We start from the raw sequence: 27,877 nt of genomic DNA on the forward strand, positions 1-27,877 counted from the left end.
TGAAACGTAACACAAATAAATATAATCAAAAACACACAGAGCTAAAACATCTATTAATTCTGGATGACAAGTATTTATGTCATTCTAAGTTCACATTCTTTACCCAAAAACACAAATTATTCAAGTGCAAGGGATTTTGAGTGATGCTCAGAAGTCACCACCAAACTTGGTGGACGGGATGCTGTCCCAGGTTTGGGTAAGGCCAATCTGGGGGTAACGGGAGATCACCCTAGCAAATTTCTATGACAGTTTGTATTTCATGCGTAAAGAAGCACGAAAATAAATAAATAGATACAAAAAAGTTTTTTGAGTGCGCTAAATACATTTACATTTAGTCATTTAGCAGACGCCTTTGTCCAAAGCGACTTACAAATTGGGACTAAATTAAGCAAGTCATCGTGAAGAGGCAAAAAACGCAAGAGGTGCTCAAAATACGAAGTTCAGGCATTATTCAGAGTAGCATAAGCCCGATAAGCGAGAATTTACAAAAAAATAAATATATATATATATATATTTTTTTTTTTTTTTTATGAGGTTAAGTGCTCACGGAAGAGAAGAGTTTTCAGCTCTTTTTTGAATGTTGTCATGGATTCTGCATTCCGGATGCCGGTGGGGAGATCATTCCACCAGCATGGAACTGTGAATGAGAATGTTCTGGAAAGTGATTTTTTGGCTCTCTGTGATGGGACCACGAGACGTCGCTCGTTGACCGATCGAAGGCTTCTGGTAGGGATGTAGACTTGTAGGAGTGAGTGAAAGTAGGAGGGAGCTGAGCCTGTGACAGATCTGTAAGCAAGCGTCAGTGCCTTGAACTTGATGCGAGCAGAGAGAGGTAGCCAGTGCAGTGAGATGAACAAAGGAGTGACGTGGGCCCTCTTGGGCTCGTTGAAGACAAGACGAGCTGCAGCGTTCTGAATCATTTGTAGAGGTTTAGTTGCACATGATGGAAGTCCAGCCAGAAGAGCATTGCAGTAGTCAAGCCTAGTAATGACCAGGGCCTGGACGAAAAGTTGTGTTGCATGCTTAGTTAGGAAAGGCCTGATCTTCCTGATGTTGTGCAGTGCAAACCTGCATGATCGAGCTGTCTTTGAAATGTGATCTGTGAAGGTCAGCTGGTCATCAACTGTTACTCCAAGATTTCTGACCGACCTTGATGGGGTGATTGATGATGAGTCTAGCTGGATAGTGAAGTCGTGTTGCAGAGACGGAGTGGCAGGGAGGACGAGAAGCTCAGTCTTTGCCAGGTTGAGCTGCAGGTGATGTTCCTTCATCCATGTCGAGATGTCCGCCAGACAGCTTGAGATCCGTGCAGCTACTGTGGGATCATCTGGTTGAAATGAGAGGAAGAGCTGTGTGTCATCAGCATAGCAGTGGTAGGAGAAACCATGTGCCTGTATATGATGTGTCCCAGTGATGTGGTGTAGATGGAGAAGAGGAGGGGACCAAGAACTGAACCCTGAGGAACCCCTGTGGTCAGATGATGTCAAGTCAAGTCAAGTCAAGTTTATTTGTATAGCGCTTTTCACAATACAGATTGTATCAAAGCAGCTTCACAGTATTAAATTAAAATAATACAACAAAGTTTGTTTCAAGAGGAATTTATTGATTGATAAAATTAAATTAAATATCCCCAAAATATCCCCAACTGAGCAAGCCAAAGGCGACAGTGGCAAGGAACCGAAAAACTCCATCAAGTGACCTAATGGTGTCCTAAATCTCCATCAGGTGACCTAATGGAGAAAAAAAAAAAAAAACCTTGGGAGAACCCAGGCTCAGTCGGGGGCCAGTTCTCCTCTGGCATTTATGAGCTAGAGGCCGGATTGTAGTTTGAACTGTAGGATTATATGAATGCCTGGCTGAAGAGATGCGACTTTAATCTAGTTTTAAACTTGGATGATGTGCTCTGGATGCCTCGCCTCTCCATGCGACCCTGAAGGACCTACCTGTGAGATAGGACTCAAACCAGTGGAGGGAGGTTCCTGTGATGCCCAGTGCTGAGAGGCTGGACATAAGGATCTGATGATTCACAGTGTCGAAGGCAGCAGACAGATCCAGAAGAATGAGAACTGAGGATTTGGAAGCAGCTTTTGCGATCCGTAGGGCTTCTGTGACCGACAGTAATGCAGTCTCAGTTGAGTGTCCTTTCTTGAAGCCGGATTGGTTGGCGTCCAGCTGGTTGTTCAGAGACAAGAATGGCAAGGTCTAAATAAACATGAATGACAAGAATGGCAAGGTCTAAATAAACATGCAATCCCAATCTCATGATCAAATGTACCTATTTTCTTAGTTTTTGATTTTGTATGAAATCAAGTGTTTGATTTTTAGTTTAAAAAAGTAAGCATTCTTAAGTAAAAAACTTTTTTTTATTAAAAGACGTTAAAAAGATGCATTTTAAAAGTAGAGGGGCCAAAGACAATTTTGGTTTCTGACAGAAATTCCTTTTTTATTGACATTTTCACTGATCTCAGTCAAACAGAAATAATAGGAACTGATTCATGTTTCCTTTACTGTAAAGTGTTACAGGACAATCATTAACAGTATTTCTGTTCCCCCGTCTCTAAGGAGGCTGGCAGAATACTGGTAACCTCCCTTGTTTTTCTAGCAAGCTGAGACAGAATGTCCCAGAGAATCTGCCTGTGGGATATGGGTGGATCCAAAGGATAAAACTGGAAAGGGAGGGGGGTTACCTTTTGTTGTGTAACAGTAAGCCGTATGACACATCTCCAGGCAAACAATGCACTAAGGCCATATGTTGCGTATGAGTGACGGACATTATCAAGTCTTGGGTCAAGTGTTGGTTGTTTACAGTGGTTACACAATTTATGGTGTGATAAGTTTGTGCATATGTAATGGGAGGCTTAATTATGAAGACACTCTTTAAAATAAAGGTTCCAAAAAGGGGTTTCACTGACTATAGGTATATGCATGAAATTATCTTGTCTGAAAAAAAAATTCTGATGTCTGGTTTGTCTGATACTTTAGAAGCAGCAACTTTACACTTTGGCATGCTCATTTAGCCTCTTTTTGGTTGTTGTTGCAGGGACTGTGAACTGATGCATTATGGGTCTTGGTTGTTCATTTGGGGGTTTGATCAAAAGGGTTAGAGTTTGAGTCTCCAACCACCACATGTTTCCTGTCCTGGTCATTTCTGCTGGGAGTCGAAGCACCTAAAACACTTCCCCCGCTGAGCAGGGGATCAAGAAAAAGAAAGCACTTCCTATCCTTTGGACTCGTGCTAACAGTAGGCATGGAAAAGCCCTCAAAGGGAACTCTTTGTGTTGCTTTGTGTTGGTTTTCACAAAGGCAGCTCAGTCAGTCAGTCAGTCAGATAGATAGATAGATAGATAGATAGATAGATAGATAGATAGAAGTTCACATGTGTTAGGCCTATATAAATTTAGGAACATAACAAGCATTACAAACTACAATAGCCTAAACAGAACTGGAACCTTTGTAAGATATGCGCTCATCTTCACAAAAACTGCATGCAGGGTTTTTAAACATCTCGTGTGGAGAAAATATTGTTTAGGCAGTATGGCAAGCCATGGCAAAAAGCAGGATAACTTGTAGGCTATAGTCTACTTGAAAGGAAAACAAATTTGCAGAGTAAAAACAGAGTTTGTGTTGAATCATATTTTTTTTTTTTCTAGTAGGCTACATCTTAAAATATAGAGCTCATGACAAATAAAAGTTCCAGATGGAGAAACCTTAAATGCAAAAAACAGTGTGAATAACAATATCTTAAAATAAACTATAGAGTGGATACACAGATATGGCCTATTTATGAATGAAATTCATGCATTTATTTGTCATTTAAACTGATTCAATCCGTGTATCATTCGTTCAGTCGTTTTTTGAATTAATATTGAATATAGAAAAATGAGAAAACGGTCCCTTTTTCGTTTTTTCATTTTTTACAAAAAAAACGAAAAACAAGAATTCAGCTGGATTTCTCGTTTTTCGTTCTCAGTTAGAAAAATGAATAAACAGCTTGAATATTCGATTTCTACACGTGGGCGGGAATTAAACGCCCCTTTCCTCTGATTTGTCAGCCGAAGATCAAACTGTTCCGTCATCAGTTCTGCACAGCAGAATAAGAGTCCTCCGTTGTGCGGATTCTTAACGTATTTATTGCAACTACATTTAATCTTTTTCTCATCAAACCACCAGACTAACGAATGTCTTGACACAACCCGTACCGGGGAATAGACTAGATAGGGCTTTCTTCTGTGTATATATAAATTCACCTACGATTTGCATCAGCCGGCTGTTAGCCTATATTGTCGCACTCGCCCAGTAATTAATATATATATATATATATATATATATATATTATATATATATATATATATATATATATATATATATAAATTAAGATATAAATCAATATAATTAGTTGTAAATTAAATATTTTTAACACTAATACAAAAAGAAAAGAATAATGCATTGACTATATAATTGGCCTATATTAACGTTAACGTATAAACTGTCATTCAGACTGACTAGCCTATCTAACAACTGGAGAAGTTTTATGATGTAGGCCTTGTGTTTCATTAAAATGTATTATAATTTATATCTCTAGGATGCGCGCTTGTGCGTGGCGCGCCGGGTCATGTTGAGAGGGAAACGCGCGCGTCACATCGTTGTAAAAAAAGCATATTCATAAATAGTGTAAAAGACCGGTAAATAAAATACAACATTAACATTATAAACACTATTAATAACATAATATGCGTATTTTAACGAGAAACTGAAACTGTACAGGAGCAGACGTTGGTTTCGGGCATCTCTCATTCGTCCAGTAGCCTATCCATATTTGCAATGTAACATTTGGATGCTAATTAATAATGTAAAGAAGGCTTCGTACTTCATTCGAGTCCCAATACTACACGTAAATCAGCATCTCCACAGCAAGGGAAATTAGTTTGGAATGTCAACAGACCAATTAAGCAGAATAACGTTTTATATGTTTGGTTGACTGTTTTATTTTAATAACGAACAGGCTGCGACACCCGACATCACTTGGATGTGTTGCTCAACAGGGGATTTAATAGCTACTGTCGTTTAATACTCTCATTCGAAACAGTAACATTATATGTCTATTTGTGTACTTTCAAAATGACTACAACATATCATATGCCTTTGAAATTATTATATAAGAATAATAATTATTATAAATGATTATTATATTCTTTCTGGCGCACACCAAAAATCAACCAAAATAGCCTACAGCCAATAGCCTTCTTGGCGCGCCTATATATTTTTGAAGGTCAACATTAAGATTAATCACAGCGTGCTTGTTAAAAAAAAAAACCCTGTGACTTGACTTTACAATCCGGAAAATAGCAAATTATTTCACGGACCCCCTGGCACTTGAGAACTCCTGGTCTACACAGAAGAAAGCCCCGTCTAGTCTATTCCCCGGTACGGGTTGTGTCGAGACATTCGTTAGTCTGGTTATTTGATGAGAAAAAGATTAAATGTAGTTGCAATAAATGCGTTAGGAATCCGCACAACGGAGGACTCTTATTCTGCTGTGCAGAACTGATGACGGAACAGTTTGATCTTCGGCTGACAAATCAGAGGAAATGGGCGTTTAATTCCCGCCCACGTGTAGAAATCGAATATTCAAGCTGTTTATTCATTTTTCTAACTGAGAACGAAAAACGAGAAATCCAGCTGAATTCTTGTTTTTCGTTTTTTTGTAAAAAATGAAAAAACGAAAAAGGAACCGTTTTCTTATTTTTCTATATTCAATATTAATTCAAAAAACGACTGAACGAATGATACACGGATTTGATGCAAACAGGGAAAGAGAGTAGAAAAGGCTTATTATCCTGTCGCCCCCTCTAGTGGACAGCATTAAGTATTACGGCCTTCATTGTTCAGATAACACAAGTCAATGGATTTTTTGGGAAAGTCAGACCAGTTAGAAAAGATATAAGCGAAAGCGAGTCAGACCAGTCTGAAGGTCTGAGCTGAGTTTGGTGAAGCATTAAAGTTCTAGGCGGAGTCAATTTCTCATAATAATAAATAATAATAATAATAATAATAATAATGTTTAAATATATGCTGGCTTTCTTAAGCCAACATAATAAAGAAAACTCAGAGAAACATCGACCAATTCAGTATGTAATAAAATTGTATTAGTTTTATAATAAAACTAATAACATTTTAAAGGTATGCCGTGCTCTTCAACCGACATGATTTTAATTAATCCCAAACCTGGTAATTTTGTCAGAATTATTGTACGTTCACTGATTCTAGCTTCTCTCTTTTCTGTCTCTTTCGTTTCATGTGAACTGAGTAGGCTACATATGCTTACATTCATAAATATAAACTTTATTTCTATTCAATTTTCTAAATAATGTATAGCCTACATGTCACACACGCCTACCTGCCTTTTGATGTAATTAAAAGACGAGAGTGTTAAATGTTACGGACATATTATCATGGTAGAGTTCAGCCTATTATTGATTTTTATTTCCACTTCCCTTTTATCCAAAGAGACGGAACTATTTGCATTGTATTTATCAATGGGAAATACATCATGCTAAAATAATCTGTCATATAGACTACTGTGGCTCACATTAATGGGGTTGCTTGCAAGTCGCAGCAGCACAAATTACGTGACCAGCAACATATTTCTGCTTCAAATATTGTGCGTAGTTAACAGTGAGTGGTGGTTTCAGACATTATTTTATTAAAGTACATTTGTAAGTGTCACAGTGTCTGGTTGGTGTTCCCTGGTTGTCCTCTAGAGGTCTCTCCCCCTACCGTCACCACATCTTCATGAACTGCAATTCCCACAATCCTTTGTCGGCACTTATCACTATCATTGCACTCAGCTGTTCTCACTTACCTTGTCAGTATTTGTGTATTTATACCCTGCCTGTTGTATCATTCGTTCTGGTATCCTTGTATTGTGTCACCCGCTTCTGTGTTTCATGCCTGTTTATTTTCTGTGTTTTTGGACTGCTATATGGATTTCGACCTTTGCTTGTTACTGGATTATGATACGGATTACCCCAATAAAACTGCACTTGGACTATTGCCGTTTCGTGTGCGTGTCGTGACAGTAAGTGCCTCACTCGTACTGACTCTTATTCTGCCTGACAGAAAGAAAAGCTCGTAGTTTACTGAAGGCGGAGCGTTTTGACCAATCAGATGAAAGGGGCGTTTCAGCGCCGCCCACGTGTGCAAATGAAATATCGAACCCTTAAACCACAAACGAAAAATGACAAATCGAGCCAAAATCTCATTTTTCGTTTTTTTAAATTGAACTAAAAAACGAATAAACGAGCTGGTTTTCATTTCTCGTTATTCCATTCCAAACAGGACATGAAATGATCAAAAAGTACACGGACCGGGTCGGCATATGAACTAACACATTTAAACATATAAACACATAATGGATTTCTTGGGTCTTCAACACAAGATCCACTGTGATTTACCGGCAATTATTGCTTGATCTCAAAGTAATTATTGTGACAAATACAATATTCATTTAATATCAGCCAAAGGCAGCTAAAGTTAAGACACTAAATTTCAGCTAAATGTTTAATTTTCCCTCCTACATTACAATGTGCTGCAAGCAGGGGTGTAGTTTGTGGGGGTTGGGGGGGAGATACCCCCCCCCCAATATTTAAATCTATGCATTACAACCCCCCCAATATTTATACCATGATCACAATATCAGGAGGCATACCCAAACTTCAACCCCCCCAATGATCAAACCAAATCTACGCCCTTGGCTGCAAGCATTCCAATCCTATTGCTAACATCAAAACAATGTAGGCTATGATATCATACAATATGCATTTTATTACAGGTCAGAATTAAAATGCATGTAGGTATGGTAGGGTGTTGTGTTATAACAGAATGTCTAGTTATACTGAACTACCAAAAAAGGTCTAATGCAGAATATCCCTGAAACCACTAGATGACACTATTTCCTTAAAATATGAACAAGAGACCTATGACTACGCAATAACAGTCTAATGTAACTTTTAGAACAACGGCAACGCTCAGATCCACTTTACAGTCGTTGTTGCGTTGTTCCCAATATTTTTAATGAAATTAATTTGAAATTTTACCTATAGAGCGAGTTTATTCGCGTAAACAATTCCTCATCTTAATGTATTACCAGTTGTCGAAAGCCTTATTTTATGACCATTTTCAGCTCTGTGTGTTTAATACTGCGCGTGCCACACTATGAGCTCGAGGCACGGTGACGTCAGCGCCGAAACACTGAACTAAACAAGCCATTTTCAGCAGCGTGAGCCCCTGTCGGAGTCCTCGGTCTGCGCAAACCACTTCTGATAGTTACCCAGCGTCTGATCCGAGGAGTTGAACATTGTTGTTTTGTTTTGCTTCTCCTTCGTCTGTGACCGCGTCTCTCTGAAAAGCATCGCACATAGACGAGCGCTTAAAAATGTCTGTGAAGCCGGAGGCAGGTTCGGAGGGAAGCTGGTACGGGGATGATTTTGAGGAGATTGATCGCTTTGGGAGTACCACTGCCGCCCGGCGTGATGACTTGGGAGAGGGGAGGCAAATGAGAGACTGGGAGGACGAGTCAAGTGAAGAGAAACAGTTTTCCAGCCATCCCGAAAGCGACCGGCAACCGCTCCCTGTTGTCATGGAGACTGCTTCCACAGGTAATGGGATTTTGAACTACACCGTCTTTTATGCAATGCTTTGAACAACCTTAGTGTTTAACTTCTCTGTCGACCGGGGCCTTGTTATCAGGTTGCAGATACCTTGGCTTATGGCTTGCTTTGTATGGGGTGGAAGTATGTTTTGCTAAAATGAGGTTGGACATTAAGGAATTTAAGTGTTCTCTATTGTTTTAGCACTTTTGAGGAAGACATATCTGAGAAAATGTTATTCCATTTACTTGGCATTTACAGTCTTGAACAGTAGAGATCATCATTTCAAATTTAAGCAGATCAGATACAACAAATAGGCTAAATAGTAGCTACATTTATTTGTTTTAAAAGGTGTTAGACACAGACAATCTAACAATTAGTTATTTTCTAACCATGTAGGCTATTATATAAAATACCTAATAAACGAAATATCACGGACTATAATAAAATAATGTGTAGGGTTAACCCCCAAAAAAATCGTTAGTTAACCCTAACCCATATCTTGTCCAATGAACAACCAGTCAGTAATTGATTTAAATCTCACAAGCTTTAAATCTCTTGTTTATTTCGAGTGGGACAAACATGACAAAAGTAATCATTTGCGGATTTTGTGTTGTTGTACTACATCTGACAGCTTATTTTGTGCCTCACAAAGCATACCACCCATGTTTTAACAAAAAAATAAAATAAAAATAAACGTTTTGCACAGGTGGCACTTACTGAGCAGCACATAGACATGATTTTATATTCTATCCCATAACCCTAATCTTACCCGTAATCCTAACCCTTGCAAAAAAACATTCTGCAAAATTATCATTTAGTATGACTTGTAAGCTGTTTTCCTCAAGGGGAATGACATTTTGTCCCCATGACATCAAACATTTATTCACAAGAACAAAATATACTAGGCCTATATTCATCCAATATCACAAAACCGAGGCCTTGATTGTCTCCATAAATCTATACCTATAATTGTTTTTAAAATTAAGTCATGAATGAGACCTCATCGTGTTTGTGAGGTGCTGTATAACTCACTCTTTTTCCCCTTCAACTATTTTTGTCTGTTGTTATTATTCCATTGTGTCCCAGCTGCTTTCCAGATCAGACACTTTACAGTAACCTTTACAGGTCCTTTACTGGTCCTTTACTGCATAGAGATCATAATTTGAACATCTCACTGGCTTGGATCTGTGAAACTCGAAACTCTGTGTTATATGACATTATGGTAGGTTGTAGAGAAATGAAGTGAAGACAGCAATTCAGATTGTTTTTATTTTACCAAGATAAAATAGATTGTAGCTCCATTTCAATAAAGCCACAGTCCAGAAATAGTCTTTACAACCAGATGTTGTTGTTATGAAACTAAAGATGTTTTCTTTTTCAATTTTAGCTTTCTTTCTCTGTTTGATCTTAATGCTGTAGACTGGTGAGTGAGAGTGAGATTATGTAATAGTCTTTCTTGTGGGTATCACAGATAGATGGAGAGGTTATCATGTAACACACAAATAACCTAATTATGAGCTATAATACTGTACAGTCAGCTAATGGGGAAATGGTATTAGGTGGAAAGGGAAAAAATAAATCAAATCGTCAAATAATGCAGGAACAATAAAAGTGCTTTAACTGCAGTGTAATAGATCCTAATTTGTTTAACCAAACAAAAGGACATTTTAAACATTTGTCACTTTGCAATGAATTCAGTGTTCAGTGAGGTTTCTTGTGGCCACCGTAGGAAATTCTCCCAACCTGTGCATGTAAACACTTATGGACTAAATCACTGATAAATTCACTTAAATTAGTATCTTAAACGTTGTGAGTCTATTTATAGATGCATCATGAGTGAGTCACACAACGTGTCTGAATCGCCAGATTGACATTGGCAAGTGGATGAAAATCAGAGTCCTGTGGTAAAATCCTTCTCATCAGACTGAATCTCTCATTAGCTGAATGACAGCCTAACCCAGTGCTTATTGAACCACAATACTGACTCTTAGAGGATGTGATACTTGCCCTTTTGATAACCATTTAGATCCCATTTTGAGCGCATTGTTAACCTGTTAAAATTTTGATTTGAACATGAAATGAACCTGATTGTTTGGGTGAGATCACTCCATTACACCTTTGACTTTTGATAAGACCATTTTAAGTTTAGTTTAGCCGTGCATTTTTTTTACATGAATAATTTAGTGGACAGACGTGAAACATAACCTTTGACAGAATGCATTTAATGTGAATATATCCTATTTTTGAGAACCGCTAGGTCAGAGGGTTTTTTATACTGTTAATATCTCAACTAAGACTAATTAAAATAAAAAAGACTTGGTTCATACCTAAAAACATCTAGCATTTGCCTGTTGAAACTTTGAAAGATTGAAACTAACTTGATAAAGTTTGCTTCCTTGCAATGTGATTATTCGTATGTCTTTCAAGAACATATAAAAACCTGATAGTTTGATTCTGTACTCAGTTTTCTCTACAAACAGTTCACCAGTACTGAACCATGGCTATAGTAAGAAGAGAGTGCCTTGCCATGGATGTTTCCTGGGATACTGGCAACACTGTTTGATTTAGGACATACAATTAGCAATTATATGTATAGCTTATGTACTGGAGAGACCCCACTGTGCTTTCAGTGTTACCGCAATTATTCTCACTTCAGTGAGTCGTGATTCATTAGGGAAACTTGAATGCAAGTTCACTTTCTACTTCACACTCATACTTCACACACATACAAAAAAGTGTTGTTGGTTGTGGTATATTGCATAAACATCAGAGAGTGCTAAGAACTATAACAAGATTAAAATAATCTAGGCTATTTTTCTTTTGTGGTAAGCTCTGCGACTTAACACTTGCTGTCATGATTTTAAAATGATTACATTCTATCATATGTTGATATTCTATCAACCCTCTACGCACACCTTGGCAATAGAATCGCCATTGGCTAGGACATTTTTTAGTTTACTCACCAGACTGATATATACATATATATATATATGATTCCACCAAATCAGCTTAAATTTGTAAAATGGCACATCTTTTTAAATATCTGAACATACACTCTTTAACATCAGTCAGTCAAGCATTATATTATGATATTATGATAATTAAGCACTACAGTGCTATGCATAAGTTTAGACACCCATGCTAAAGTTGACTAAAAAGAGGAATAAAAAATCATCTTTTGGAAATTGAACTTAATGCCTTAATTAAAAAAATTAGGAAAAATGCAACCTTTAAGGACACCAATTTTTTTTGTTAATGAATAATGTATCGTAAATAAATAAATGTTCTTCTTTAAAATACAGCGTGCATAAGTCTGGACACCCCTATGTTAAATTCCCATAGAGGCAGGGAGATTTTTATTTTTAAAGGCCAGTTACTTCATGGATCCAGGATACTATGCATCCTGATAAAGTTCCCTTGGCCTTTGGAATTAAAATAGCCCCACATCATCACATAGCCTTCACCATACCTAGAGATTGGCATGGTTTTATTTAAGTTAGCCTAATAGCTGGTTTGATTTGCATTGAGAGATGATCTTATGGAAAGTACTCCATGCCAATCTCTAGGTATGGTGAAGGCCATGTGATGATAGCCTTAAGACATTTATTTTCCTTTGGTGGTCCAGCCTGAGACATGCACAATAAAAATTTTTTTATTTTTAAGAGAACTTAGTTTAATACACACGGGACCCACCGTCTGACATCCAGCTTTCTGTGCACGTGCTTCGGATGAATGTGCTCAGAAAACCATATATCAAAAACAAAACAAAAACGATTCATCACAAATTTTTTTTTAGCCCAGCCATATTGGTGACCACAGTGATGCATAGAAAAGTAATTGTTAGGCAATGCTTACAATTCTGTCAGAAAATTGTTTAGCCTACTTCTCAGTAGACTTGAGAAGCTGCTGATGTTTCAAACCACTGTTGATGGTCTGGATTACTTTATTTTGCATTACATGTTATGTAATTTACTACATTGTTCCTTAAATATTAAGATAGTCCACAAACATTACAATGCTTTGTCCTACAAAATGTAGGACATGTACATGTACAAAACTTGTACATGAGAGGTACCTCCAACACCTGCCATCATCACAACTATCCTCATCTGTATCTGTTCTGATGTAGAAGTAAATCCAGTCTATTGATAAACTTACACGTAGAGTAATTATGTGAAAGTGCCCCTGGAGTGACTTGAAGTTGGCTCCAAATCCTTATCACGTGTCACAAACCTGTCAGTGGCATAGTGATGTAGCCTAATTGTGGGGCATAATAATTATGTTGCTTTGAAACATAACCCCTATCACACTTTACCTCCCAGTCCCTTTTTGTCACTCTTGTTTATAAACAAAATATTTTGGTGTCGCTTCATCAGTGTCTTCCTGTGAAGATAGACCTGGCACTAAACAGAATTAACTCAGGCTGCAGGAAGGAAGTCCTCACAATGTACTGAGCTTACTTTCTAAGCTCAGTTAAAACTGTCTGAGCTGCACAGCTCAGGGAAAGAGAAATGCACTTCTTGCCAAATGCCAATAGTTCCTCCCACCACAAAATAGTTATGTTTAACCTGGTATTTAATATTATATATAATTGTAATATTATATAGTCAAAAACTGCTAACGGGTAATTAAATGTAACACATCATGTAAAAATGTATCATCTTTTATTGGAAAATTGAACAACATTTAATTATTGTCTTAAAGGTGCTCTAAGCGATGTCAAGCGTTTTTTAGGCCAACATTTTTTGTCACATCCAGCAAACATCTCCTCACTATCCGCTAGCTGCCTGTCCCCTAAACACTCTGTAAAAAAACGCAGTCTCTGTAGACAGCCCAGGCTCCACAAACGGCAAGAAAAACAAACTGGCCCAACCTTGGCCAAGAAACATAACAAACAGTGTTCCAGCCAATAACCCACAATAATGATTTGGGGGTGGGGGTTGGGGGGTTAGTGTGCGTGCTCATGAAGGGGGGTGTGGCGAGTGGAGGAGAGGGAAGTTAGCTAGAGGAGAGATGTCCTGACAACGACTAACGTTAAAATTGTATATTCTTGAGAATCTTTAAATGGCCGACACACGACCAGAGAGACAACGTTCCGATGAACAAATAACAAAGAATAGGGAAAAGGAGAAGGAACGCGAAGTCCCGAATTTTGAAAGCGTTCAAAAGGTGGCGAGAACTCCGCCGGCAGAAGGGCTTCCAATCCGACATTCAGGTGGCTCTGTTTTTGCTGGACAGGTGGGTAAATCCAGTTTGTTTTTTCTAAATGGTTCATGACTGTTTCAGGAAGCACGGAAGGGAGGGGGAGGGGACAGGATGAGGAGGAGGCAGGGTCGAGCTAGCCTCCGTTTTGTTTGACAATACTTTGAACATCAACAAGAAGTGACGTCACCCAACATCGCTTAGAGCACCTTTAATCTTTTAAACAACTGAGATAGTGACCAAGCTATACATTTTATAAAAATCACCTGTCAAGTTTATAATAAATATTACATCAGCATATGAGAGCCAAATTAGATGACTACATTGACTCATCTCAAGATCACTCATTTAACAGTTCAAGAGTTGTGAAAAAATGAGACGCAGCAGCAGGTCTTAAAGTGACGGCAGCCACTAATGCTGTCTGTCATTAAAGTTCATCAAAGAATAAAGGTAACAGAGAAAACTGCTCTTGCTAAAGAACTTTTGTAGCTTTAATAAGAATTAATCTACATTTAATTTACAATTTATGCAGTGCAGACTGTTTGATAACTTTATTCAATTTCTGTATATGTCCTAACTGTTAGAGAGGTAGGAATGGCACAGGTAAATAATATGACATTTATTATGGGTTTATGTGAGGATTGTTTTAAGTTCACTATTGTTTTGAAGCCTAATAAATGTTTTTTTTTATTATTATTTTTATTTAATTTTTATAGCTTTCAATACACTGTAATGTTAAATGGCTATAATTAATGTTTAAAATGGGGGGTATTTTCATCGAGGCATCAGTAGCTGTCTTAGTATCAGTGATACTGGCCTTAGTGAAAGATATGCCATTAAACAAGTATTTAAAATATACTGTCTTAATGTTTGAGATCAACTGGGAAATGATTACATTATAAAATATATTAAACCCATGAAAATGCAGATCCTGTCGTAAATAGTAGTGAAAAATAACTTTTTTGTTGTTTCATTATTACCCCTTAACAGATTTTGACTGTGCAGTCTTTTAGCCGCTAGGAGGAAAAATAAGTACACTTTAGCATAGTTTTTAAAAGAGTTATTACTTAACTTATTACTGAAATAATAATCTTCATAATAAGAATATACTTTAGTGCGAACTGAATGTAATGTTTAAATGTATATTAAATGCAATTAGCTGAACTTTAAATATAGTCAATAGGACTACAAGTGTATTTACAAAAGTACTGACAAGAATTAATGGTAAACTATAATATATAATGTCATTTCTTTTGAAACTTGTATGTATTTAAATATATTTATAGACTATATTTCTATATCTATTTCTATATTTCTGTTTTGTTTTTCAGTAGTATATTATCTGCAAGTATAGTTTTATAAAAAATAATATACTTTTAAGATTTGAAAAAACACATTCAGTACAATTAAGTGCAAAGGGGCATGAAGTAGTTAAGTAAATTAGCATTAGCTATTTTAAGCAACTTGATACATGCCCATATGATTTTTCCCTAGAGTCCTTTACTACAACAAGGTTATGTTGTGATCTTAGATATACATATGCCACCATATGTCAGTAGCCCTGCTCTTAGCATTTATTGACCTGTCTAGCCTACTTTTTCCTTTAAGTATCCATATATGCAACACTAGGCAGTGAAATGTTATTTGAGCAATGGTGGCTGTTAAGTCCAAATTTGTATAGTGTTGTATGTCCTAGATCTATTCATTAACTTAGGCTGTGGATCCTGCTAATTCCCCAATAAGTTATTTAGGTTTAAACCGAGGACAGGAGTGATTAGCTTTCGTGCATTATTGTTAGCGTCATGGCTAATGCTTGACTCTTACCTAACACCTCGTCATAACATGAGCTTTACTCCGAGCTCCAGCACCTGTTCCAACAATACCACAATGGTCCTAATAAACACACACACGCACACACTCATTCACTCACACTTCTTTGAGCCAGGATGCGACCATTTAGGAATTGTGTAATGACCAAGAGAGAAACATATTGTCACATGCTGTGTAGATGATCGACACTAACAAGATGATGAAAAGGAAAGTGTCTTTAATTAATCCACCGTCATAAATCCAAACCAGAGCGAGAGAGCTACTCGCACACACGTAACGTAGACAATACCCGACAATGAACACAAACAGAACTGAACTTAAGTAGGCCTACACGTGATAACAAGGTAGATAGTGAGTGCACAGCTTAACGTAACGAGTGAGCAAGACAACAAACGACTAACTCAGGCTAAAGGTGGTGAAACACAAAAAGTCCAAACTAACAGAACCGTGACATATTTTTATCAAAATTAATGTCTTGTTCTCTTGGCTTAGTAAAGACCCAATTAAAATGGCTTAAATGTGGCTTTCTTTTCTAGGTTGACGTATTTCCTTCATTAAAGTCATTTATAATGTTCAAAATGTTCTTTTGAACTTTCTATTCATCAAAGAATCCTGAATTATATTACCATGGTTTCCACACAAATATTAATCAGCACAGCTGTTTTCAACACTGATAATTATAAAAAATAATTATCTTGAGCAGCAGATCAGCATATTAGAATGATTTCTGAAGGATCATGTGACACTGAAGATTGGAGTAATGATGCTGAAAATTCAGCTTTGACATCACAGGAATAAATTACATTTGAATATATTTTAAGAATAGAAAACAGTTAAATTTTAATATCACTTCTCTATATTACTGTTTTTACTGTATCTTTGATCAAATAAATGCAGCTTTTGCAAGCCGTAGACATGAAAAAAACAAAACATGAAAAATATGTTACTGTCCTACACTTTTGAGTGGTAGTGTATCATATAGATGGAGTTCAAGCTAACAGACATGGACAAATGCCACAAAAATCCAATTTTGATTTCATAGAGTGTTTAAAAGAATAATATCCTCTCTCGTCAGAAGACCACACTAGTAAATGACTAGTTTAGAACAGAGAAACATCTGAATACTTGAGTTTCAGTATATATACAGGAGAGAACTACCAGTGTAATGGGGTTTGTTAGGAGAAACTAATTTGATATGCTGTTTTTCAAAATCCAAGCATTGTCTTTGTGCAGGTGAAACACATTTTAGTAACAGAGACTCTAAATGAAAGACCAGCACTTAAGGCCACTGTGTGTTCTCGCTATCGGCGTGTTTTTGAGAGGATGAGTCATGGCTTGCACACTGTTAAATGTTGGAGGTGAGAGGTGTGGTGTGAACAACGATCAGCCCTCACATACAGAAACATTTCTGTGACATTCCTGTGCCAGTTGCTGAGATGATCCAATTGTTATACAGTTGTTGTCAGAATTAATGGCACCCCTGGTAAATATGATCAAAAATGGCTGTAAAAAATAAATCTGCATTGTTTATCCTTTTGATATTTCATTAAAACATTTTTGCAAAACTCTTACCTTTCATTGAAGTAAAAGAATTGAAAGTGGAGGGGAAATCACATTATGAAATAAATGCTTTTCTCCAAAACACGCTGGCCATAATTATTGGCTCCCTGTTATTAAATACTTTTTGCAACCTCCTTTTGCCAAGATAACAGCTCTGAGTTTTCTTCTATAATGCCTGATGAGTTTGGAGAACAGCTGACAAGAGATCAGAGACCATTCCTCCATACAGAATCTCTTCAGATCCTTCAGATTCACAAGTTCATGTTGGTGGCGCTTCTCTTCAGTTCACCCCACTCATTTTCTATAGGGTTCAGTTTAGTGGACTGGGACGGTCATGGCAGAAGCTTCATTCTGTGCTCAGTTACCCATTTTTGTGTTGATTTTGATGTTTGTTTTGGACCGTTGTCCTGATGGATGATCCAACCATGGGCCTTTATAAGATTTCTAGCAGAGGCTGTCAGGTTTTGATTTTTTATCTGTTGGTATTTGCTAGAATTCATAATACCATGTATCTGAACAAGATGTCCAGGACCTCCAGCAAAAAAATAGGCCCACAACATATAAGATCCAGCAGTATATTGAACCGTAGGCAATAGGCATGGGGTACTCTTCATCCCTGTTTGCACCAAACTCATCTAGTGGGTTTGCTGCCAAAAAGCCCTTTTTTGTTTCATCTGACCGTCTTTGGCCACTCAAACTCTCCTCCTCACCGTGCATTAAGACAATATAGACACACGTCCTGGCAGATTCGTCACATCTTTAGTTGATTGGTACTTCGTAATTATTGCCCTGATGGTCAAAATGGGGAAAAACATTTATTTCATAATGTGAGTTTTGCAAAATTTTTTATGAAAGATCAAAAGGATAAACAATGCAGATTAATTTTTTACAGCCATTTTTGATCATACTTACCAGGGGTTCCATTAATTCTGACCACAACTGTATAGTTTGCTTTGCAGGTTTTAAGGTTACACTGTCAGTTCAGTTGGTGTGTTGCTTAGCAATGTGACACAGAAGGGTGTACGTTGATGTGGTTTTTGTTTTTGAAGAATCAGTGGCTCTCTTCTCTCTCTGCACTTTTTTTTTATAGATCTTCACACTTCTTAGCTACTGATGGTTAAAAATAGAGTCCCAATGGAGTCATTTTGCCCAGTGAATGTAGGGCAGTACAGAGACAGAGGCACAGGATCTTTGATGGAGTGGGGTCACGTTAGCATGGGGATTTACACAAGTCAGTGAATTATCCTCAGTTACACATCTGTAGTGGGGAGGGAAACACACCTGATCCTGAAATATTTGATCTAAAATAAAAATGAACAAAAAACAGAACTAAAACTAAATTTCAAAGGTAATTTAGTTATTGTTATTTAGGTATGATGCTGTTATAATGTGTATTTTCATCACAAGCAGATGGTTCAATTGTGGTTCTGTTATAAGGGAAATTAAAATTACCGTAGTGAAATTTTCAAAACGTCATTTTCAAAACTAACACCTGAACTGATCTGAAATATAAAAAAAAAACAATTGAAATGTTCAAAAATCAAGCGTAGCGTCAGTTCTGGCAGGTCACGTTAGTCAAGCTCGCATCAGCTGACTCTCAGCTGATCCATGTCTACCTATAGGAATATGACGCCTATCACTGTATTCATAAGCTCCTTCAGTATTATCAACAGCTATCGTGTTTCTCAGGAGCCAATTCCCTCCTCCATCCCCAGCTCCTCCTCTCATCAGTCAGGATTTGGCATTCTGATTACCCCTGAATCAGACAAAAATGATCTAATTATGTTGTACATTAAAATGAATTAATGAAATCTGCAATACATTTATGTTGGTTCTGTTCTGTTTATCCCAAAGGGGGGTTATTGCTGCTCTCCCTGCTCTTATCCATGCTAGGATGCATGAATGCGCAGGGAGTTCTTGCCCAGAACAGAACCACACCGCCAATCCGAATGCTAATTGTCAATCGTATTTGATGATAGTGGTCCAGACAGATTTGTAATATTACTGACACATACGTACTCATCTATCCATCTTCTCAACTCTCTCCTCCGCTCCATCTGTTCATTCATCCATTCACTTATAGCATGATCAGATTCAGGGATAGTGCTGCTAATGCACATACTTTGAAAGACAGTAAGATAACTGAACAATATTTTTCACCCAAAGATGAAAGTTCTGTCATCGTTTACTCACCCTCAAGTTGAACTATAGGTGAACTATCCCTTAAAGTTAACCTTCATCAAGTTAACCTTCAAAGTTATATCTATAGTATTTTGAATAAACTGTAAATATTAGTGTGTTTTAAATGTGTATTTATTTGTCACCACACCACATGGAATTGAAAAAATAATTGTTTTGAGGGATGATTTTATAATTTTTTTTCAACAAAAGACACTTCTTATTATCTCAACATTCAACAACAATCGTTGTGATATCTGATGAGCCACTAAACCCATAGGCAGCTACAACGGCTAAATATACACTGTGAATGATAATATTATACATAAGATATAAATTTTATATAACAGATAAAACATTACAGAGACATATCTGCTCACACATCTTAAATATCTGGAACATGTTCATCACTTTCAGTAGCAAAAGTTTTAGTTTTTGCCTCAAGCTTGGATCATTTTTGACCCTTGTCTCTGCACATTAAGCTGTGACAGGAAGGGTAATGCTCTATTTTAACAATGAAAAAACAACACTCATCACCTTTAAAGGGAAGTAACTTATTGGAGATCCTCTTTTTTAATCACTGTATATTCCTTCTTGTTTTAGAAGGATCCCTAGTTGAAATCTTGCCATCTTTGTGTCCCCACAAAGATGGCAATATCTGAAATTCTTGTCCTTGTGGGACATTTTTGTTCCTCATGAGGAAAACAGCTTAAAAATCATATTAAGTGATGAAAATGTAAAAATGCAGAAAGTTTATTGTGATGGGTAGGATTAGGGTTAGGGGACAGATTCAGAATATACAATAAAGTTTGCAGTATAAAAATCATTATGACTATAGAATGTACCCATAAAACCTGAAAACCCAACGTGTGTGTGTGTGTGTGTGTGTGTGTGTGTGTGTGTGTGTGTGTGTGTGTGTGTGTGTGTGTGTGTGTGTGTGTGTGTGTGTGTGTGTGTGTGTGTGTGTGTGTGTGTGTGTGTGTGTGTGTGTGTGTGTGTGTGTGTGTGTGTGTGTGTGTGCTTCTTCTGCCCTTATGTGATGGCACTGCAGTCGACCTTCAGATAAACATTGAACTGGAAAACTGTCATCTGCCACAAATAGTCACAATAATAGAGAGAAGGACAGAAAGACAGGGAATGTGATGAGAAGGACTTAGAGACAAGGACAATTGGTGTGGAGGGGGGTGTGATGGTGCCATCACGGACTGCTGATGAGACCTGTCACTGCTACACCCCACTAAAGCCTTCTGGAGGACAACAAAATGACTACCTGAAACAGACACACATCCTCTTTCTAACATCTGAATTTCACAAACAACACATGCACACAGTCTAATTCACCCCGAGGTCACTTGATGTAAGAGCTTTGTGAGGCACAATATGCAATAGAGGTCAAACCGCCACTCTGTTGTGCAGTTCTCATCTAGGATTCTGCATTTATTTAACTATATAATAATCAAATTATTTAAACAACAGTACAATAAATTATAAATAAATGAATAATTTTGATAATTAAAAAAAAAAAAATTCATAAAAATAATGTGAAAATAATCTATTGTTTTTGAGATAATTAATATGCAATACATATAAGGAAATAAATAAAAAACAAAAATTAGATAAAGTAGGCTAGATAACAAAAATATGAGATGGGAGTAAAAAAATACGAAAATACGTTGTAATGCTTTTGCATTCTTTCGCAAACTTTGACGTTCCCCAGAATATGTTTTTCTAGTTTTGACTGAATAATGACACTAATTTTATAGAATGATCATTGTTTAAACGTGGTTTACTCTATGTTAAAATTCGTTATTTAAAAGTCTTGCTCATGCTCCTCTTTTCTCTTTCAGATAAATCAGATTCAAACTTCCAGAAGAAATCCACTGATGACGGGGATGACCTGTACACCTTCCTCTTGTCCAATCAAAGCTATGGCTCACATGACGACACCTCCTACCTTTCTGGTAGCATGGGCAGATCTGGTGACAAACATACATCCCGCACTGATGACTTCATTTCTGGATCCCATTCCCTCACGTTGACCTCGGACTCCGGCATCGAGATAAAATCCAGTGCAGACCCGACTGACAGCTCTCACAAGATACATGACTCTGAGAAAGCTTTTGACTCTTCTTACAACTACATGGACATCAGCCGTAAAGAGGACTCCTGTAGCTCACAGCGCCCCCTGGAGGACTGGAGGATGAGCGGCCTCTCAGAGCCCACCCAGTACACTAAACTGGAGAAGAGCCCATCACCGGTAGAAGTGGATGTGGAGGACATTGGCTCTGCAGAAGTTCTGGACTCTCAGACCTTCCCATATGTGGAGGAACCATCTGATGAAGAACTGTCTGATTATCAGCCCTATAGGTCTCCAGGTACCGGCAGCAGTGCCAGTCCAGTAAAGATCACTCTGACAGAAATGCCACCTACATCTGTATCGCCCACCACAGTCCAGCACAGCCCCACATTTACAGTGTCAGAGAAGGAGAGTATCCTGAGTCTTGGGCTGGAGGGAGTGCCCACCGTCACCCTCTCAGAGCCAGAGGATGAAAGCCCTGAGTCATCTACACCCCCTACAGGTAAGCATCATCATCCCACACAAGCACTTCACTGCAATGTATCCACCACACCATCGTTAATTCCCTCTGCTAGCTGACCTTATGGTCCTGTGTAGGTGTACTTGTCAATCTGGGAACTTTCATACATTTTATTCAGTTTATTAATTTAGCTTCGCTTTTATCTAAAGTGATTGACAAATGAGCATCTTTACAACATTAAATCCAAAGGAAACTGTGGTGAGACCCATTGATAATGTTTTCAGAGTACACTACTGTTCAAAAGATTGGAGATTTTTTTATGTTTTTGAAAATGTCTTATGCTCACAAAGGCTTCAGTTATACTATCCAAGTATAGTACATGTACATTACACATTTTTAACAATATATCACACATTTGCTAACACTGTTGGGTGCCTTGGCAGAGCAGATAGCCACAAGACACCTTACCTTTTTAAAAACACTCCCTCTCCTTTGTCTCTCCCTCTCTTTTTTTATAGAAGACTCTGACTCTCCATCAGAACCAAATATCCTGGCTGGTGAAACTAAAATAATGAGCTCCTTCCAAGACAAGACTCAAACGTCACCCACCTCACCCTCTCAACCTGCTTCCAAGCAAGACAGTTCCCCAATGGAAATGAAGACTTCTCCTCCAAAACCCACCTTGCCTCTTTCCTCCCAGGATGTCGAGGGTAGCAGCGCAGAATCTGGCGACTCTGAGATTGAGATGGTGTCCGAAGAGCCTAGTCCACAAGCTCCCAGCTCTGGCTACATGAGCTTCAGTAAGAGTCCCAGCACCTCTCCATCGACCACAGCTACAGCGCCTGTCCCGTCTTCTACTCCTGCGTTTGCCCCAAACCCTACTATGCAGTACAGCATCTTGAGGGAAGAGCGTGAAGCAGAGCTGGACAGTGAACTGGCTCTGGAGTCCTGCGGAGAGGAAAGTCCCAAAAGATTGACCCACAACTCAACAAAGGGCTTCAAGGAGAGCCCACAGCTGGTCAAAAAACCCACAACCCTGACTTCTGCAACTAAAGAACCCATTATGACTCCCACTACACCTCCTCCGACCGTTCCAGCCCCAACCAGCGGTCCTAAAGAGAAAACATCCACCATGGAAGAGAAGCCTAAACCCAGCAGCACAACCCCCAGTCCCAGTCCCAGCCTGCCAGAGCTGAAGGTGGAGCATCCTGCTGGGGAGGTACACCAGAAAGAAAGAAGGCGCTCCAGTCAAGGCCGCAGGGGCTCTGCAAGAATGACTGTACCTCCTGTCATCTTTCAGGGTCTATCCAGGGAGAAAGGTAAATACGTTCCCCAATCACTAATGGTCACACAACACACAAGTTCTGACAGTCACTATATTGCATTTAAGTGCATAGTCACTATTGAGCTACAGAGGGTTTTTGCGTAGTTGAACTTCTATCTTCTTCCATCTATCTGAGTATGCATGACACAATGCGTAATCGAATATTTAAAGGATTAAATGCACATCATTACCTCTGTCTTTCGGAGCAAGTGCACAATGTGAAGCCAATTGTAGTCGGATTAATGTGTAAACTTACTGGACGATGCCAACCTACAATTGCAATGTCTAGGTCTGTTAGTTCAACTTTGCAAAAACAGACTTGAACAATTTCAGTCAGACTAAATGTATGGTCACATTTATTGTTGTTGTTGCTATTGTTGTTGCTTCGTACATCACTACACTTTTGAAAATAGATCATGTAAACCTTTTTGTCCGCAAAATTTTGCTAATGTGATCACCTTATTAGCGCTTATATTGTAAAAAGACTACAGTAAAAACAACTGAAATCTTTTAAAAATGCATGTAGACAAGAATTTGAGTGTTTTCATGGCCTCTTTTAATTTAAAACTGCACAAATTACTCTTTAAATTCAAATCATTTTCAAATTAAAGAAAATGCTGTCATGTATGACTTCTTCTCTTCTGTGGAGCTCAAAAAAAGATATTTTGAAGAATTTTGGTAATCATAGTTGAATTCGTAACCACCTTTCACCCTACTAGCGACAGCCCTGTTTGTACCAAAAAATACTATTTCTCAAAATAGTATTCCACTGAAGAAAGAAAATCATACAGGTTTGGAATGACATGAGGGTGAGTAAATGATGGCTGAATTTTATTTTTTTGGGTGAACTGTCACTTTAAGGCCAGAAGTCTGTGATACACTGAAATTAAAATAAAAAACTGACTCACACTTATTGGCCTCACCCTGCTAGGAGGAAACTCCCATTGGCTTTAGAAGCAGGAAAAAACTAATTTCAATGCCTCAATCCTGGGCATGCACAGGCCAGCTGACAGTTTACAGCTAATATTTTCCTTACATTAAATTAATTGTAGTATTTAACATGCAGGTTCATCAGTTCATTCACATGCACTTTAAAAGTTTAATTTCAATCAGACTAAAACAATAGTTTGTGTATTTAAAATGTCATATAAATGCTTTAGTCCAGCAAAAGTCTAACGGACTAACAGATATAGATAATGTGATTGTAGTAGCTCAGCGTCACTCAGTATCTGAAGAAGGGAGAGATGTTATTACTAAATTTAGGATAATGACGGTTTTTGTGTGACCCAATAGTTCTGATGTGTGAGAACACTCAAAAAATACACTGGACTCAGGTTTCATAGAGGCATTTCCTGCTCAACTGTTTACTTCACGTGTCAATTCTGCTTTTTCACCAAGATCCCTCGTCGTCCGACAGCATCGGTCCAGAGAAATACAACACAGTGTGATATAACATTTCTAATCATCGCCAAACCTCCAGAAGGTCATGCACATGAATATCAATTTTACAACACACATTTCTCACACAGTCACCTGTGTCTTTAGTTAGGCGACTAATGTTTTAGATTTTATTTCACACCTGACTGCTCCCTGCATCTGCTGTTGTGTCTTCAGGGTTCGGCAGAACTCAGTGGAAATATCTTGTGTGAAACTGAAAAATTATTATAGAAGATCTGGCTGACCTACAACAGTCTGTGGATTGTAAAACCCACACATTTATTGAAAACATTTTCATTCTTTTAGTGATTGGATCACATCCCAGTAGTGAGGGATATAAGTAACCGCATATAGACTTAATCACTATTTGTTGTATTTTCACAAAAAACATGTAAAAATATTGCTTTAAAAATGTATTATTGTTTAAATAATTATTTTTATTTTATATATAAAATAAATTAAGTATATATATATATATATATATATATATATATATATATATATATATATATATATATATTATTTTTTGTATTTTTTTTATTAATGTTAAATTATTCATGTTAGTTTTGTCTTAAAATAAATAATTATTGACTTCAGTTTATTAGTGAATGAGTACGTCATTTGTTTTTATCTGTTGAAGTCATTACGTCATCAATGCTTTGAGCTGGACTGTTGTTTGAAGAGTTCAGAACAAAGCCTCCCCATGTGGTTCAGGTCAGTTTCTGTCTGCTACGTCTGTGACCAATGAGTGCTGCCGTCTTGTGATTACATAGCCACACTGCAGTGGGATGAGAAGGCATTGCACAGATCCTACAGTGAGATAAAAAGACCTTGATATGCGTCTCATTTGAGTATCACATGTATCACGGTGGATGACGGTCATCTCTAAATCCTTCTGCCATGCAGTACTAATGTAATTGGAAATTCAGCATAAAGTGAATTTTATGTTTGTCTTATAATCGATTCTTATCAATGTTTCATATGATGCTTTTCAGTCTATATTCCTCTTTACAACACCCTTAATCAAGGAGAACTGTTTTTAAAAGCAGACTGACTTCACTGTTGTTGCCTGCAGACCATTGTGTGTGTGTGTGTGTGTGTGTGTGTGTGTGTGTGTGTGTGTGTGTGTGTGTGTGTGTGTGTGTGTGTGTGTGTGTGTGTGTGTGTGTGTGTGTGTGTGTGTGTGTTTGTGTGTGTGTGTGTGTGTGTCTATGGCAGTCTGCAAATTAGGTATGGTGCCACAGTCTGTGTCTGACCGCACCTCCTTTCCCCCCTCCTCTCTTGAGCTCAGTGTCTCACAGAAGCCTCTAGAAATGAGATGGCTCTTGTAACCGCATGTACACAAACTGAGGATGGGTTTCACTGCTAATTTCTTCCAGCAGAGGGCTCAGTTTACCATGTGCAGTCATTGTCTCGCTGTCAGCCCATAGACTGGAGAGGGGTTGTGCATTTAATAATGCATGTGCTTGTATAAAATATAGATTTTGATCTCTATAACACATCAGAAACCGATGTGTTTTCTGGCCTGTATGTGTTCCTGTGTGCTAGTTCACTGTGCGTACATTAAGGTTCAAAAGTTTGGGGTCGGTAAGATACTTCTTTATGCTGTTGAAAGAAGTGTTCACCAAGACTGCATTTATTTGATCAAAGTACAGTGAAATAGTTATATTGTGAAAGATGATTACAATTTAAAATGGCTGTTTTATATTTAATATATTTAAAAATATAATTTATTCCTGTGATGGCAAAGCTTAATTTTTAGCAGCCATTACTTAAGTCTTCAGTGTCACATGATCCTTTTGAAATCATTCTGTCCATTTGAAAACAGTACATCTTTCTTTAAGGTTTTTTTTTATGTGTTGCATTCCCTGTTTTCATCTACTGATGCAGTCTTTTTTAACCAGGTTTTGCATTCATCACATTTTCCTCATGAGGTTATCATTAACAGCAGCTTTTCCCATTAAATTCTTTAAAAATAAAAATAAATAAAGAGGTTTTTCAGAGGTTCTGTACCCACTCTAAACTGATCATTAATCATTTAGAATGGCAAAAATAAGCAGTTATTTATATGTGTCTTTCTAGTTTATCTTATGCTTGATTCTGTCTCTATCAATTATTTAACTTTTAAAGGCCCCTGGCATTTCATGTGTGATGTGTTTACTGGAAGCTGAGGCGCAGACATTATACATAGCCTATGCCAATTTCCTTTGTTTGGTCTTGCATTAAATGCTAAACCTTTTGAGTTAAAGATGTCAAAGATAATGCATAATTAACAATGATGTGCTGTTCTTTTGTATGATAAATGAATTAGGTGCAGTTGCTGTTATCTCTTACTATGCATGACATATGGGATCATGGTGGATGTTCTCTGTGCATTGAAGTGTCTCATTACAGTCTGCCACTATGACTAGAATCAGAGACCATGATTAAGTGATTTATGGCTAAGACTTTATAGTCTGAGATTTAAAAAAAACATGACTCATGGCTAATATTAAAAGGTTTATTCAATTCATAATGTGAAAAATAAGGAGAGGTTTTTGTTATTTATGACTTTGCCAGCCATTTGTCACAATGGTTGTTGCAGCAATAGAGTAGTTTAGGCAGGATCTAACTGAATGAATATATAGAACAAATATTGTACAACCATTTTCAGGATCATGTGACACTGAGGACTGGCGTAATGATGCGGAAAATTCTGCTTTGCCACCACGGGAATACATTATATTCAAATAGAAAACAGTTATTTTAAATTGTAATATTTCACAATATTACTGTTTTTACTGTATTTAGCGGTGATGCAAAAGAGACTTCTTTCAAAAACGAACACAAAAAAACGCCAATAAGTCAGTCTTGCCCATCTGAGAATGTCATATGGCAAGTCCATCTCTGACCACTGGACAGGAGCTTGCCTGTGAGCTCATCCTGTTTCCTTTAACCGAGAGTGCTGAGTCATTCTCCATATCTCATGAGGCTCCTTCCTCACACACACAAATACACACACACACACACTCACTGTTATAGCAGTCTAGAGTGAAATTCATCAAATATGATGCGATGAGTACGGAATGAGCCTTTGCTCTGAACGAGAAAAATAGTTGTGCAGCAATGTTTACCACCAGATTTCAATCTTTTCAAGAGGATTAGTTGGGATTAGTCTC

The 27,877-nt window shown here is 37.7% G+C and overlaps 2 protein-coding genes across 3 annotated transcripts in view; one reads left to right on the plus strand and one right to left on the minus strand.

Moving 5' to 3' along the window:
* Positions 1 to 505: 505 nt before the first annotated feature.
* Positions 506 to 6,904, minus strand: LOC309482363 (uncharacterized protein; the record flags this gene model as incomplete). Its single annotated transcript, XM_082147712.1, has 3 exons — positions 506 to 1,327; positions 1,944 to 2,202; positions 6,863 to 6,904. 3 exons carry the CDS (start codon positions 6,902 to 6,904, stop codon positions 528 to 530), a joined length of 1,101 nt encoding a protein of 366 aa, XP_082003838.1. The 3' UTR covers positions 506 to 527.
* A 1,103-nt stretch (positions 6,905 to 8,007) lies between these two features.
* rtn1b (reticulon 1b) overlaps positions 8,008 to 27,877 on the plus strand; it is a 36,343-nt gene continuing 16,473 nt past the window's right edge. Inside the window, exons 1-3 of one of the 2 annotated variants that reach the window (XM_082147035.1) lie at positions 8,008 to 8,657; positions 21,269 to 22,000; positions 22,477 to 23,277. In XM_082147035.1, coding sequence (XP_082003161.1) covers positions 8,435 to 8,657; positions 21,269 to 22,000; positions 22,477 to 23,277 — 1,756 coding nt within the window. In that variant the 5' untranslated portion in view covers positions 8,008 to 8,434. The remainder of the gene's footprint in view (positions 8,658 to 21,268; positions 22,001 to 22,476; positions 23,278 to 27,877) is intronic. The other variant, XM_082147034.1, reaches the window with a different exon arrangement.

The sequence above is a fragment of the Leuciscus leuciscus genome (genome assembly GCF_965113295.1).
Source record: "Leuciscus leuciscus genome assembly, chromosome: 19".
NCBI lineage: Eukaryota > Metazoa > Chordata > Actinopteri > Cypriniformes > Leuciscidae > Leuciscus > Leuciscus leuciscus.